Raw genomic sequence first — 17,215 nt, 5'->3', positions numbered from 1 at the left:
TGCATCCTGTCCAATGATTTTTCTTCCCTACAGAAACTGAGGATGCTGCTTCTCAGATCCAAATTAGGATAATTTGTTTTTAGGAAGACCTTAGGAAAGGAGCCCCCCAAAAAGTTAGCAGTAAGATGAGAAAGAAGGTGAGAAGTCATTTTGCTAGTGATGGGAACTGTAGGGACTTTATAGAAGCGTGCGTTGTTGACCCATTTCAGCATCAATTTTCAAAAAAATGTGCAATGAACACATACAAAATGCTGAAAAATTGCCATTCTCCCCTAAAAGTCTGAGTGCTGGGTTATGCTTAATATTTCATGTTTTAGAAGTTTCTTGTGTTTTAATTCCTCTTGCAGCTTCCAGTAGAGAGGTATATATATTTGCACATACAGTTCTTCCTGTAAGTTCTAATGAAATACATTTGCATTAACTGGCATTTTTATATTTTACTTTATGAAACAGCTCAAACAAATATCCTTTGCCATTAAAAATAAAAATTAAAAAAAGTAATTCCCTAATATTTTTAATTTCAATCATGATGTATGCAGAAATATTTTTAAATTATTCAGTCACTCTTACCACATTTAAAATATGATGGCCTCAAAACACTTACCATGAAGCCAGCTAAGGAATATATATTTGGAATTTTTCAGAGGATAACTAAAAGCAACCCTACACACAGTTCCCATTTTTCTCCAGAGTGGCATCTTCATCTCTGGATTGGGAACTATCCTTCCAGCCATGGAGGAGTCAGCTAGGAGCTTGCTCCCACTTGGTGACACTGGGACAACATCTGTGGTGGTGCAGGAATCCTGATTGCAAAGCAGGAACTCTCTCTGCAGCCAGCCATCTCAGGGGAGGCAAAAGCCACAGCATTAAAGACATCAGGCCATCTCAGAACTTGGGACACAGAAGTCTGAAACTGACTTTGCCTATATCAGATCAGAAAAATGTTTACCCTATTTCTACATGTAATAAAACTTACGATTTTGTAGCTATTGATCTTGTTATCAGATTAAGAAAGTGAAAATATGTTAGAATAGAAAACTTAACCTATGTTCACAGAAAATAAGAACTATTCCTCCATTTCTCATGCATGCCAGTTACTTTAATTCAGTTTTTCTGTGTTGCATAAGAGACTTGCTATAAATTGCAATGAAATTTTACTCAGGTTCAAGTAACTAGATTATACTATGAACACAGTAATTTCTCTGGTACCCACCAAAAATTGTTTTATTATCCTTGGAAGACTAGTGAAGATGCTGCAACTGTGTACAGAAATAGAATAAATACACACTACTTGGCAAGGATTTATAAATGAGCTCTAGTGAAAAGGTTAATTGAGAGAAAATGAAACAGCTGCAAGAGCGTCTATCTTATTTAAGATGGCTTGGTTTAATAGTGTCTATGCTGCTGTTGAAAGGTAGACTGCAGACATTTCCATCTGAGATTATTACTTATCACTGAAATGTGTACAGCATGAAGCAGTACAGAAGTCTCCATGAATTTTTATGTACAGCAGAACACACACAATTGACTGTCATTCACTTTACCTTTCTGTTGCTGACAGTAATATCGGGTAAGCATTTCATTCATATGCTTCCTCATATGGCTAGGTGCTCCATGAAAAGAAACATAATGACAACAGATCAAGTAACAGCCTACTAGTCCAATTTAAAACCTTGCTTGGCTTCTTTTGACTGATTTGGACTCATATGCAAACTAAGTCTGAAACCATATTTATGTAAAGATAGCTTGCTAAATTCTTCACCTTAGTGCTCCACTTCATCTTTTCCTTCAAAGGGAACGATTTTCCATTTCCATATGTGCCTACTAAACACATCTGCAAGCATTAAACAGACAGTGAAGCCAAATCTGTAACAATACAAATCATGTTATGGCTGATGGTAAGAAGAGTCAACAATCACTCATTTTATTTTTTCACCCTGAATTTTGATCTAACAGTGCAAATTCTACCAAAGGTGCAAAAAACATCATTGCAAAAAGTAAAAAAAAAATCAAGTCAGTTACCAAATGAGGAGGAAGAGCAGCAGCAAGCACTGCAATCCCATTTGTGGAGTCCCTGGGCCTTTGTAGATCTGATCCAGTTGTCCAAGGCTACCTACTTGTCGTTTGCAATAGTGGCACAACTGTGGTGTTTAGGTATCTGGTCCGATCCCTTAGTACAAGGCTGGTTGTGTCATGGCAGGAACTATGAGATCTTGGTCCTATGCTTCCAATCTCAAAAGCATACATCATTGGGCTGTAGTTACATGTAGTCAGTGCAGCCAGCTGCTGAAGCATGTATCCGGCCTCCAAGTGTGTGTTTTACAGCTGATGTTGCTGTAATCATTAGCCCTCAAGCTATAGTAATTTAAAGTTGTTTTAAAACTACTGTGGGTATCTCCATGGTAACATATCTTTAGACCTCCCAACTGCAGCATGAAATGAAGTTATCGAAGTTAGCATTGCCAGACAGTTAGATATTTTCCAGCTGGATCTTCCCAGCCACCAGAAAATTTTCATTTATTAGAAGTAAAGCCTTTTGAAGAAGCAGTAAATCAGGTGGACATTTTTATCAAAACATAACCAGAATCTGAGGTAGACTATAGTAAGTTCTGATTGACTTGAAACATTTTTTCCAGAATTATATCTTTGAAATATTTCTCTTGTTGAAGTGACATTTCCAAATCAGCAGGAAATCCAATTCCCACTAACTTCCCATCAGCATACAAGTCAGTTGCCAAGCAAATGTCTGAGCAGAGAAGCAGCAAAAGTTTGGAAGGAGTTTAGAGAGGATGCACAGAAGACTATCTTTCCTGTTTTATGCTTAATCCTGTGACAGGAAGCAATGAAAGTACTGTTTTAAGTCACACAACTGTGCCATGATTTTTTTCTGTCCATGGCATACACGGTAGCAGAAGATATGCCTACTGTTGTCAGATACACATCAGTGTTGACAATACTTGGAATAGGCAGATAGAACTGCTCTCCTCCAGAGTGAGTAAGAACGTAACTGATCATCAAAGAATGAATAAAGAGACTTGGCAGCTGGTAGACACAGGATGTGAACTGTGACCAAAAAGACCAAGAAGTCCACACGTTGAAATGTATCCTGCTTTGATCCCATTCTCAGCAATGGCAACACCTCTGCAACTGGTCAAATGGGAAAAAAAAACCCAACCAACAATCAAAACTAGAGGGGAGACACCAGAAGATGACTCACCCAACCTGCAGACAAGCATACACCAAGTCTGCATACAAACATACAAAAGGATCGCCCATCATCCAAAGAAGGTAGACTATACCCTTCAGTGATTCTATGCTGAAAGGATGAGTGAAAAATAAAAATCCTGTAAGAGAGAGAGTGGCAGATCAACAAAAGGGAGTGGTGGCAAGAAGCACTGCCAACATCTCCAAGTGATGCAAATCTGGTATGTTGCACCTATGCCATCCCACTACCTCCTTCACTCATCAAGGAATGTTGAATACTTACCCTGATAAGTTAGGAGTGAGGCATTTGAAGAAGCAGCACTGCCCAGCCCAACTACTAGCTACAGCTGAAATAGCTAAGGCCTGTGTGGGAGACATGCTGCCAGCTGTTTTAGTCCCTGACAGCCCATTAACCAGAAGAGGAGATTTCAGGCCCCAATCATTTATTTCTATTGAATTAAGAATAAAACATGGGGAAATTTTCAGAAAATTTGAATAGCCTTTTGCCCATTGCTGTCTTCCTATCCGAAAAAAGCCAAATCTTCTTCTTACTGATGTCAGTGGAGTCTTTCCAGGAGCAAGATTTTCATCCTGACATATGGAGTGGTGACTTCTGAATTTGGCCATTTTTACCAGACTACATGTATGAATTGCACATTTCTGCACTGGGGCTGGAAGTGCAAAACAGTACATATATGTTGCATGTATGTCTAGTATCCATTTTACAACATCAGTAACACAAACTGAAACACCTTGCCACTGTGAGTAAGTTGCCTCCATTTTCCTTCATTTTGTTCCAGTGGACCCTGTGCAGCTATACTACATGAGTTCCCAAATAAAACAAGGGTATGTTGAAGACATTCTCTACTCAATTACTGTTTAACATGCTCTACACCAAAGATGTATGTGTATCATAAAATACCAATTTGTAAACATACACATACCTCAGACTTGGATAGGTAAACTGCATTACGTATTGAAACCAGAGAATAAGCGTGAGCGTGGTAATTAAGGGTCATCATTTCACAGGCAACCGTCTGCATTAACCATGAAGGAAACAGCATTCTCTGATAAGACTTTACATGTGAGCTACAGAAGTACAGAGCCCTTTTTGATTTTAAGCTATCTGCAGACTATTTGCAATCGAATGAAAAATAACAATAAAGTGAACATGAAAGCACGGCCCTAAAGGAGTTACTTTCAGCACAGCAGAAAAATCTTTCAAATCTAAGGCAAGGCCACAGATGTCTTACAGCTCTAAGGGGAAAAAAAAATCCTTGATCTAAAAATAGCCTCTTGTATAAATCTGGTGGAACCCATGAAAACGATTCCCTTCTTTGAAGATGATTCATTACTGAACTCTTTGAACTGTATGGATGGTCCCTAAGCCACCGAAATGCCAGAGGGCCAAAAAAGATCTGTATGTGCATCGGCTGTTCTAGTTAATGCATATCTGCAAACAGACAACAAAGGAACCTTCCAAGTTGATAGGGTAGGAAAGAAACAAACAAATGTAAGCCCAAAGTCTAAAACTACTGGTTTGAACTATTTTTTAAGAGAGTTTCTCACCACCTGCCAGTTTTTCTTCCTGAACTCTGTAAGCATGTGTTGGGACAAAATGGTAAGTATTAGGATAAAACCCAGCAACACACCGAAATACAAGATTTTGTTCCGCATACATTTGTGAGGGCCCAAACCCCACAGAGAATCATATAGATCTAATTCACTGCAGGATCTTACCAGAGGTCATACAATATACTCACGTTTTTGGTTGAGTGTAACACTGATCAGTCCCACTAGTTTTTATGTTATTGATAATTTTATGATATTTCACTTTCTTAAACAGCTGGCTTCATACCTGAAAGAAAAAGTCTGATATCTCTAACACAAGGATGCACAGAATCTAAATTAAAATGATGAAATTTTAAATATATATATTTTAAAGACTGGCACAACTCTTGTCTTGAGCTTGAGTCTTTAGTAATATCTATCAAACACACGATTTTCAGTCTATTAATGGTGTGAGAAACAAACAAGTTCTGTTGCTCACTCCAAGCCCATCTGAAGGACCAGAGTAGTAGCTCTGTCACATTGAAACAAGGAAGAATGCCAGAATGCACTGTTGCACCAAATAAAGTGACAACATTTATACAAAGTCACTTTTGAAAGAAAAAAACTTCCATGAAGATTAAATTTATTCCCATGCACCAGACCCACAGAGCTAATACACTGTGTGAGTCCTCTCCTGGCAAAATCCTATCTGGGCCTGGAATATAGGAGCGTATGCTGTCATTTCACAAAGTTGTACCAGAATTATCTCCATATTACAACAACTGTGATTGTTACGCCCTGCTTGGTGGTTTGGGGGTTTTTGTTGCTGTTGTTTTGTTTTGGTGGGGTTTTGTTTTCATGGATTTTTTTTTTGGTTTGGGGGTGGTTTTGGTCTGTTTGTGGTTTGGGGCGGGGGGCAGTTCTTTTCCCCCCTTTTGTCAAAGCTCCCTTCAGGACAAGACCCTCCCAGCAAGCTCTTTTTCCTGTCTTGTAGTAAAAGCACTGATTTAGCTACCAGAGTTCTTCCCCAACTGTCACGAAACCACACAAACCAGCATGGTTTGTCTGGAGCAGTACTCCAGACAAGGAGAAAAAATGTGTGAAGCTAAGAATTTTTCTCCTTTCAAGAGTATAGAGCTTGCACTGGCAAACAGACTGGTTAGTAGTCTTCAATTTGTCTAGATAAACATTAGATACTTCTCTCTTGCTCTCAGATATTAAATTACAGACATTTAGAAGGAGTCCTCTGCTGTTGTGATGGTTTGGTGTCCTGGTTTCAGCTGGGATAGAGTTAACTTTCTTTCTAGTAGCTGGTATAGTGTTACGTTTTGGGTTCAGTATGGGAAGAGTGTTGTTAACACTGATGTTTTCAGTTGTTACCAAGTAATGTTTAGACTAAGTCAAGGATTTTTCAGCTTCTCATGCCCAGCCAGCAAGAAGGCTGGAGGGGCACAAGAAGTTGGGAGGGGACACAGCCAGGACAGCTGACCCAAACTGGTCAAAGGGGTATTCCATACCATGTGACGTCATGGCTAGTATATAAACTGGGGGGAGTTGGCCGGGGGGGGTGCATCAGGAACTAACTGGACACCAGTCGGCGGGTGGTGAGTAATTGCATTGTGCATCACTTGTTTTGTAAATTCCAATGCTTTTATTATTGTCATTTTATTATTGTTGTTACTATCATTATTAGTTTCTTCCTTTTTGTTGTATTAAACTGTTCTTATCTCAACCCACAAGTTTTACTTTTTTTTCCCCCAGCTCTCTCCCCCATCCCACTGTGGGGGCGGCGGGGTGAGTAAGCGGCTGCATGGTGCTTAGTTACTGGCTGGGGTTAACCCATGACAGTTGGGAAATAAAACCACAGAAAAGCAAAGACTATTAGGTGACTTTAGGCAGCAATGGATACATTACTACAACTTTGGAACACAGAACACCATCTATGCATTTCCTGTTGCAGTGAAACCAATGTATGATTGAATTGTTTTAGAAGCTCATTAAGAGTACCACAAATAAACTCCAGAAATAGCATGTTCAAGATGATTGCTACAATCCACAAAATTTCTTAGCACTGAGTTGCAAGCTACATTTTTGTTGTGTAACTATAAGATCTGGACAGAAATCACTAGGTTCAGACATCACATTTCCTCAAGACTTCCAAGTGTCATCGGCATCCTGTGCCATCAAGACAAATCTTTTTTTTCCCAAAAACACCTCTCTACCCACACGCCCCTTCAGCCCCACTCCCTTTGGCTTAAGTTTCTGTCCTGGCCTCCTCCAGCCCATAACAGATGCTCCTTCCACAACAACCCCAACTTAGGCTAGATTGATTACTTTCTTTTCACTTGAACAATGATGTCTCACTCTGCTTAGCCCATCTCAGCTCTTCACTTCATCCATCTCTTCTCTAACCATCCACTGCACCCTCATAGTACTCTAGATGACCTTTTTTATGTCTCCAAAAACCTCCAGAACAAAGGTAGCCAAAGATTTCCCAGGTTTCCACCAGTGCACTGTTGCAGCTGTCCAGATCTCCATGGGGACAGAAGCGCTGTCCAGCAGCTGCAGCCCATTGCACCATGTCCATGACCCACTGACCACATCCACGAGAACATAAGAAATCAAAACTTTTGAGATGTCTTGCTATCCTGGCTTCCCTCACTTTGCAATCTAAGACAAAGGGAAGCAGCTTGAAACAAAGCCGCAGCAAGGTGTTTGACATGGCAGTTACTCAGCTCTTCCACAAGTCACAACACTGTCTGGCACAAAAGCACAGCTTGAACCATTTAATACATGTGAATGGTTTTATTCTGAAATGGAGCATACCACCTTTTCCTGACAGCTTGTGTTATTTCCCAATATAATTAAACAGCTGTTTAGGAAGTGGCTTTCTTTGCGACAGGAGGAAGTAGCGATTCATCAGGGTGGGACTCTTTGGAATGGATGGATTTCAGGGAAGCGGTCTCAGAGCCAAGAGGAAGAGAAAACCACAATAGCCAACAGTCCAGGAGACAGGAGGCAGTGAACTCACATGGAAGAACCTCTTCAGACTCTTTCAAAACAGGGAACTGAACTTGGGTGTCTCCTCCCCAGAAAACACCCTAGCCACCATATTACCACCTACCCTAGGGTCTCTGAGTTTCAAAAGAAATTTGATTCACTTTGGAAATGAACACACACAAAAGTTAAAGCCTTATTTCCCCCCTCCTTTTCTAAAAGAGATTTCTTGGTTTTCTGGCTAGCACAATGGCTTTATAAGTTGCTTTTCATAAATGGACACAATGATTATTAAACATAACTGCAGGAAAATGACGATCATTGACAACATTCAAGTTCACAGTGCCTTCAGACAGCCTTCCAAATCTGCAAAGGGGGAAAAAGAAAGCCTCTTTTGCTGTCCCCGTGGGAAAATGGCTGATGTAAGAGCAAAGGGAAAATGGAATGCTGGAAGCAGCTCCAAAGTTAACTTCAGAGACCTCGTGCCCAATTCCACATTTAATTAAGCTGATTTTTTTTTTTTTATAGCACTAAAATGTATGCCGCTGGTAAGTATATCACTATTTTGATTAAAACATGCATAAAATGAGAAAGGAAACAGACTTCACCCCTCCAAATATAGACAAATAAATTGTAATTAAATCTAACAAGTTACAGCACTACATGCAAACTGGCTGTGAGCAAAGTTTATCCTAGGCTTATAAATAGCTGTTGAATAGCTTGTTTTCCAATAGCTACATTGCTTCAAAACTCCATTCTGCCCATTTCAGCTCATTGCCTTACCTTGCAGTGGACATTACTGACCCTACTAATGCAAAGTCTCTCAGCTAACTGTTGTTTCTCTGGATTTCTTATTTAAGCACAATTTCACAGCATCTATACACACGCTCACACTTGACTGCATTTTCTGTGAATTCTGTGTGCTGGAGTCCAGGCGGCCCAGATCTTTGCAAATCCGGCTCCACTCTTCCATGCTATGAAACCAACTGACACGAGCCCAGTTTTTCCATCCTTTTAGAAAGCAAACTGCCTCTTCAGATGCAGTATGAATCTAGGGCAAGAGATCAACAAATTGTAAATCTACATCAAAATTAGTTCTGTATTTTCAAAGTGAGTAACTCACAGTATTAAGAGCTTAATATTGAGACTAATAAACCTAAGCTCTACCCTTTTTGTATTCAAGATACGAAATATTTGGCACTGGCTGTCCAAATCAGTGGGTAGAGATGTACAGGGATTTTTTTTAACAATTCTCCAGAGTAACTATCTATTCACAGAGTCAGTCTAAAGGAACAGAATGTCTCTAATACATTTTGTTCTTTTATAGCTGACAATACAGGTGAGAAAGACATTTATAAATAATTGGAAGCTGAAGGCTGGGGCAGTGGTTGGCACAAATGGTTGACCTGCAAGGGAAAAATAAAGCTCATGAGCAAATGGACTAATGGTCCTTTCAAGCGAAGAAAGTTATCTGCAGAAGGCTGTGCAGCGTGCCATCTTACTCAGAACTAATAATGTATCTCTGGACAGCACTTCTTCCTCACACAAAAGGAAGGGTAACTCAAGTTTCAGAAGCCAAAAGCACCAGTGTTTTGGGGGAGTCATGGGAGCTCCCACCGAATGAGCTCATCGTACTTTATGGCCTGTGAGAATTGCCCCAAAGAAGATGCTCTCAGAGAAGCAAGGGGACAGTCAGCTGTTGCTGCCCTGCAAGGTTGGTGACTTACTGGGCTAGAAATGCACCTACTAAACTGGGCCAGAGGGAGACGGTACTACGCAAGAGATCATCAGGCGGCAGTCGTTACTGTAAGCTCGTGCCCTCAACCACAAAATGATACATTTCAAACACACATGCTGCATTCCACAGCCTTTACATTGGTAAAGGTGACTGATGATTTTCTGAAGCCATAATCCTGCTACCATTGACTTACCTTGAAGTCCAGAAAATACTGTTTGGTTACCATGACAACACTCCCCCCAAAGAGTTAAACCCTGCTACACCATAACAGGTCACATGCTGTTTCCTGCCAACCACATAGGTATGTACAGCCTTTGCTAAAGACAATTTTAGAAAAGTTACATGTACATTAAAGATAATTCTACAAATTTCATATACACCATCCATCTTTCACTTTGGGCTACACTGAAAAACCCTGTAACTGAGACAGACTTGAACCTTTCAAAAAAATAAGAGGAGTGACCAACATGCAGACAGGAAATACAGTCAGGGAATGTTCTACATGGTAAGTAAAGTACCCTGAGATCTGGCAGAAATGCAGCTGGTGCAAGAGGAAAATTTAACCCAAAGCACGGTTTCTTTTCCATCTCTGGTTTCCCTTCACACCACTACTTACACTTTCAGCAAATCTTACTCTCCTGGATTGAATTTTCAAGCAACAACACTTTTGAGGGAACACACAGATAATTCAAAATGAGAATAGAGTAGTCACGCAAATAGCCCGTCTGCCTTGTACTGTGAAGATTTTAATTAAAAAAACAAAACAAAACAGCAAATGAAACTCCCAACTTTGCTTCTTTTTTTTGCATATAGGACTAGGGCTTATGAATGTCTCCATCTCTGGTTGCATTAATCTGACAAGCTTACCCATGAGCACACAGCATTTCAGAAATCACTAGGATCTAGAAACAATACTCCTTTTAACTTCTACAGGCTTCACATATCATTACACAAAATTCAGGACTACTTCACAGAACATTCCCAAGTTATTGAAAATATGCACTTCCATTACTCCTTACTTCAGGAATGCCTGTGCTGTATGATCCACCCTGGTACAACTACCTGATCTAGGAACTCATGGACATAGAAGAGGTACAGCAACCTGGCTGAAATAACAAACTCCTGGAGAAACTGAAGTACCCCCCACCAGGAACAGGAAACATTTTTGTGAGTCAGGTGCTTAAATGCTCATTACAGCAAATAGGGCAATCCCATCATCTCAATGCGACAGGTGTCCAAGGTGCAGAGGGGGCACTCAAGCCAGCTGAAAGGAAATGTCTACAAGAGATGTTTGGTAGCCTTGCCTCTCTCTTAGACTACCCGCAGAGCAGGTGTGATGTTTAGTTTCACAACCTAAACCTGCTCGGTTACTCTGCTGTCTACACCACTACGTAAAGTACGATAGATGACTAGATTATTCCTCACCTGAAGTAAAGGAATGGGAAACTGTGTGCCCATTTTCTCTATCACACCCTAGTGATCATTGAGCGTTCTCAGCTGCAGGAATTGAAATCTCTCTGTGCATCCTAACAGCATGCACTATTCTCCAGGGTATATGGCACAACTTTGCAGCTTGCATTATGTCTTTCAGCCATGTGGTCAGTTTTATTTGAAATCCCTCTGCTCTGCATTCAGCACGATCATGGAGTATTATAAATTGTCACAAGATCCACATTAAGCTCCTTAGAAGGTAAAACCTCAGAGTCTCATTTTGTGCACAGCAAATAGTACAAAGTAGAAAACAGATGCTACTAATGCTCAGTTTACCTAAAACTGGTATTTTGGGCACTGAAAGCAAATGTTCCAAAATAACTTTTTACTGGAGGACTTAGAGGGGTGCAGGGGTCTTGAGACTCCTGTTGACTCTCAATGCCTAAATGGTTGAGGCTCATTGTTCTTTTACAAGCTTCCAACTCCCAACACTTCTCTTTTCCTATACAAACTAAGGTGGGGGGGGTGGGTGGAGGGGTGGTGGTGGTGGTGGTGGTGGTGGAGGAAGGATGCATTTTACATTTAATGATATAAATGCCTATCACCCAGAACAGTTTTGGAAGTCCAGAATGTTGTGTGACTCAATACCAAGTAAGTTTAATCTACCAGGCTGCTCTGTTTCCTTTGTCAAGTGGTTTATTATATTCTGAAGAAATGGTTTTCTCCATTCTGTAACACTTCCCCTGGCTAGCATTGCTTAAGAGCACAACCACAGTGCTTGTTGAAGTTTACCTGTACCATTTGAAGGAGGAATGGAAAGGTCAGATATGGAGCAGCAAATCTTTGCAAAAGTTCTTTTAGTGTCTTCATTTAGGAAGTCTGGGCTTAGTCCAAGAAAAGCACTTCTATACTAGCAATTTTCTTTATGGTAAGAGTTATTCAGGTCAGCACCTCTCAGAGAACAGCTAGCCTAAATTAAAAAGACTCTGCACTGTAACACAGTTCAACACTTTTTGGCCTGCCCTAAAGTTTTTCTGCCAGCTTTGCAGCCTCAGAGTATGTTCAAGAGAACTCTGATGTCTTAGCTGTCCTATGGAGTTGTGAAATGGACCTTCATCACACTAAGTTACAGAGTTGGGAGGTTTATTTTCCAAGTTTACCCTAAATCTGGTACATTCCATGTTCTACAGAACATATTAGCAGCCAGTTAAACAGCAGTACACTTCAAACAAAACAAGAAGTGCCAGAAGTACAGTGGCTTTTCTTATACATTGTACTGCTTTAAAGAGAAGAATTGTATTTGAAATCAAGGCAACGCTTACGGTTGCATTTCTCGAGGACCCGTGGATCTGATGCAACTCTCTCAGTACCTGGATTTCTCAATGCTCTCCATAGCACTTTGTATTTTTATTTGGCAGCTGCATCCTTTTCCCTATTCCTCCAGATTTAAAAAAAAAAAAGTAAAAGCTAGGTGCTTGACATATTGGGGTGCATCCTTCTCTTCAATGCTCCCACCTTGGAATTTAACACAGTCCAACAGTGGTAAGAGATACTGTCCAATTGTATTTCTTCTTATTTCTGAGCTTTGCTTCTAATAATTATTTTGCTATAGAAAAGCCTGAAAACTGCCAAAACCTGTTCCTAGTGTGACTGACTTTGAAGAAAAGTTCATAAACAGGTTTTTCTCTTTCATAAAGAACACAGCATAATAAGAACCAAACCGTTACACCTGCTGTTCTTGTCATTTCAAGAAGAAAAATAAGATAATCAATAGAATACTGCAGAGGGCTTTTTTTTCTTCCCACTAGGCTATATGTTAGCAACAGGAGCCTTAAAACTTGTTTGTTCTTGTAGTCTTTAAGTTTGGCTAATGCTTAAGTATGAAGATGTTCAAGAGAAGTGTATCTATGCGTGCACTTTTGCTTAAGATTTGTATTTGGCCATAATTAAACGATGTATTTGTAATCATAAATAAGTTAAACTTTTATTATTTTTTCAAATCTCCAAGGAAGTGTTCAAGAAGCTGTTTACTTCTTGCTGAACAGCTGGTACTGTTGCACTTCAGAACTAGCAGTAGTTGAGCAATGGGTCAAGCAGCTGTTATAAACTCAGTATCATCTCATGTTCAATGTTATGTTTCAGTGATGTAAGCTAAATGCCTTGTATCTTTATGTAAAGCTGGTGTAGAATTTGAGATATTAATACTGTTTACTGTTGTGATACTGTTTGGTTTTATTAAGGAGGGAATGTGGGCCAGGAATGTCTGGTTTTTACTCGAGTGTTTCTGCCCAAGCACCTTAGTAACACAGCATATGGCTGGCCACTAGAAATTGTGGGTCTTATTCCAAATTAGGGCGCAGACGCATCTTATAATACTTGACAAGTCCACTTAAGATCTTTATCAGGTAACCTGTAGATATTTGTTACCACGCTTTTGAGATCCACAAAGAAACACACACACACTAGAACTGCTGAATGATTACTCATAACCAGTGTGAGCAGGATGCGAACAACACATCTGAATGCTCTGAACAAGTCAGAACTTTTTCTTAAGGAAAGGAGAAGAAAAGGAAACAAAAAAAATGTCTTTGTAACACTGACCTCACCCTAATGAATACACAGATTAGATGGACTTAAAAAGTAAGGTTTAGGTAAGCCATATATTTTAAGTGACATGGGATCGTTTTTGTTCTTTTATTTGAATTGTGTCAGGTTGAAATCATTATAGGTTGATTTCTTTTAATGCCAGTTTAATATTATGGTATGGATAAGTTTTAAAACATTGTATAAAGATACGGTCAAATGTAAATAATGCAATATTTGATTGTGTAAAGAACTAAAGAATAGTTTAGAACAGAAAATGAAGACAAACAAAGAAGCATGGTTTAAGTTGGTTGAGCAGTTACACAACTGGAATATTATATTAATATACAATAGTGCTAATAGCCATTTGACCTGTGTATTTGTTTTGTCCCCTAAATACAGTTAGATGAGGTTTCAACGCAGCTAATACGTGCAACCAAGCACTACAGCAGTTAAAACCATGTGGTACTACTAGACACTTTTTCTGTACCAAAATAACTAATATTTTTCTTCATTTTTGAACTTCTGTGGAAATAAATCTTGTTATCATGTACTATTGGAGAACCATCTTTCCCTACTTTTCCACTTCTTATAGCTCATTAGGTACCAAGTACTATTTTGCCTTTATGATAGTTCTGTAATATTCCAACCTTGCTTTGGTCAGACAAATACTCAAGTATGATATTAACCTGTAGGAAACCGTGCCCCAAGTAGCAGCAAGAATGAAGGCTCTAACTAAGTTTAAAAATTATATAAAGTATTTTACAGATCTTAATTCTTGTAAGAATGGAAACATTTCTACTATATCACTGAAGCAGTTTTTCATTAAACTTCCCCCATCATTTTCCTTAGGTGCTGGTGACTCTAAAACTGTCAAAAGAACAGAAACTATCAAAAAATAATATTAGTGTCAATTATAAAGTTCAAAAACATCTGAAATACATTGACTTTTAATAACCAGGAAGTTGACAAATATATTTGTTTATAAGAGCACATGATGTAATAACAAATAATAAACAATTCATAAGAACAGAAAAGGGCATTACCACTTTAAAAAAAAAATCTTTTTTTCAAATCTCAAAGAATTGTGCAAGAATTTCTATTTTGCTCTCTTCTACATTAAAAAAAACCCTTGTATTTCGTCTTAAGTATTCCACTTTGAAATGTAAAAAAGAATCCTCAAATCCAAGAAATGTAGTAATTTTTTTACTCCAGTCCTGCTCAGACTTTGTCCCTATCACTGATTATGCAGGTTCTGCTTCTGAGTGCGTAAAACAGCCGATGTAATCACAGACAATTCTGCAAGTTTCTCAGCATTTGAACAAACAAACTGGCTATGGGTTGTCGTGGTAGGGGTTTCTTCTGTGTGGTCTCTCTCACTTATGTCTACCTTATATGATTTCTGGATTTTTTTAAATTATAGAAGAAGATCATGTAATCTTTTATTTTCTTAATTATAGTCTAACAAAATACCAGGATCTATTTAAGCCCATGGAATTACTTTATGACATGATACCCTCCTTTAGTAGTACAGCAGAAAGGTGACTTAAGGTGCAGCTGGGATCATGACAGCATTTGTTTTGATAATAAACTTTGGAATGAGGCAACAAAGCAAAATTTAATTCTTGGAAAACTTTCAGGGAAATTAATGAACAATCTACTCTGATACTAAAAAGAGAGAGAGAAACCCAGCGCGATCATCTCTCTCTTAACGGCTAAACTTTAAGGGAAGGTGTTGACGAGCAGGGTACAGCAGTGCCTGCCTCAGCCACTGAGAGGAGGACCCAAGCCTCCAGATTTGGAGTGAGATGACCCTACAGGCACAGCCCCGGCCCGCCCCTGCCGGGGGTATCCCCTAGCCCTACACCGGCAAGGTGTGTTTGCCTACGTGTGCAAACCACAGTGGTTCGGTTCTCAGCTGAACATCCACGCCTAGCAGCAGCAGTTCATATTAACCAGATACGGGGGGCGGGAGAAAAAGGGGTGAAGAAAACCCAACAGCAAGTACGGGCTTTTTGCTGTTGAGAATTGAGCGGGGGGGGGGGGGCGAGATTTTACCCCGGCATGTTAACGCCTCTCCCAGACGCCCGCTCCCTGCCCTCAGCCACGCAGGTCGGAACAAACCCTTTCCCCCCGCAGCTGGGACTCCAAGAGCGATCTGAGCGCAGGGGCACGCCGGAGCCACCCCAGGGCTGCGGGCGCGGGGCGGAGGGACCCCGAAGGGCCCGGCGGCCGGCGGCCGGCGCCCGCCCCCGGGGGGGGCTGCAGGCGTGGCGGCCCCCCCGCAGCAGTGCCAGTCCGGCCCGGCCCGGCCGCCGCAGCTGCGGTGAGTCAGTGGGCACCAGGGCAACCGCTCCTCGCAGCTGCATCCCGCCTGCCGAAGCATCATCTCCATCTCCCTCCCCCGCGGTAGGCGGAGGGGGGGGGGACGGGGACGACAACGCTCCGGCTCCGTCCTCCCTCGGCCGCGGCCGGCGGGGAACCCACACCAGCCCCTCCGGGGAGCCGCTCCGCAGCGGCCGCGGTTTACCTTGACGCTGGCCTTGCTGGTCTGGGTCTCCGCCTCGACGCCGCAGCAGCGGGTCGCCCTGGCCCGGGCGGAGACGCCGGGCTCCCTGCGCTCCTTGCGGCGGGGGCCGGCGGAGGGCGGCGGCTGCTGCCGGCTCTGGTAGGCGAGGACGGAGGGGATGGAGTCGGCCGCGTCTGTCTTGATGAAGAGGCCGTGCAGGGTGGCGGTGCCCTGCGAGATGGTGGTGGTCTGGTGGGGGGAATTGGACTCGTCCGAGTCCCGGCAGTAAATCACGCCGCTCTGCGAGACGTGGATGCTGGGGGCGCAGCCCATCCCTTCCCTTCCCCACCCCGCTACACCGCCGGCGGGCCGGCCCGCTCCGCTCCCACCTGCCGCCCGCCCGGGCTGCGGGGCCGCCGCCCCTGCGCCGCGCACCCCGCGGCGGCGCCGGCTCCGGCACCGGCACCGGCACCACCCCCCGCCGGTGGCGCTGCCCCGGCCGCTCCCGCCCATGCGGCGCCTCCCCGGCACCCCCGCCCATCCCCCCGCGCCGCCTCCAGGGACCCCGGACCTGCTAAGCCCCTTCCCCTCCTCGGCAGCGTCTTACGAGGTGCCTGCGGCCACCGGGTCCTTCAGCCGGCGGGGAGGAGGAGAAGGAGGAGGAGAAGCGGCAGCAGCATCATCGGCGGTGCAGCCCCCTCCCGAGCCGGGCAGAGGGTCTGCTCTCAAGCCTTCTGCACGTACACGACACCCCCCAGCTGTGCCAAATTCTCTCCCCCCCCCCCTTTTTTTTAAAAAGCAGTTTAAAAAACTTATTTTGACAGTCAAAACGAGCCCACTTTTCTTAGCCACGAGTGAGCAAATCTCAATTGTTTGGGGGGAACTGCAGGGAGGAGTTCGGAGCCGGACGGCACCCGCTGCAAGTTAGGAAAAAAAGGTCAGGATTATTCCACAGTTTTTAATGCTGTTTTTCAATTAGGCCAGTATTCAAAGACACAAACTGCTGTTTTAGCCTATATGTCTGACAGCTGCCAATCCCTGTTTCCAGTCCCTGGGGAGATAATCAAGCAAAATGTTTAATGCTGCAGAGATTTACACACCTTCTTAGCATTCCACAGTGAATAGTTTCATTGACCTCAGTTAAACTACCTATGAGGTGTAAAGCTAAACATGCGGTTTTTAAGTCTTTGCAAGATTTTAGT

General features: G+C 42.1%; 1 protein-coding gene across 1 annotated transcript in view; it reads right to left on the bottom strand.

Moving 5' to 3' along the window:
• PDE8B (phosphodiesterase 8B) overlaps window positions 1-16,417 on the bottom strand; it is a 79,056-nt gene extending 62,639 nt beyond the window's left edge. The window contains exon 1 of the mRNA XM_052775844.1: window positions 16,035-16,417. Coding sequence (XP_052631804.1) covers window positions 16,035-16,346 — 312 coding nt within the window. The 5' untranslated portion in view covers window positions 16,347-16,417. The remainder of the gene's footprint in view (window positions 1-16,034) is intronic.
• Between the last annotated feature and the right edge of the window lie 798 nt (window positions 16,418-17,215).

Source organism: Harpia harpyja, chromosome Z (genome assembly GCF_026419915.1).
Source record: "Harpia harpyja isolate bHarHar1 chromosome Z, bHarHar1 primary haplotype, whole genome shotgun sequence".
Lineage (NCBI taxonomy): Eukaryota > Metazoa > Chordata > Aves > Accipitriformes > Accipitridae > Harpia > Harpia harpyja.
The sequence above is the reverse complement of the archived record's forward strand: the minus strand, read 5'-3'. Positions and strand labels throughout refer to the sequence as shown.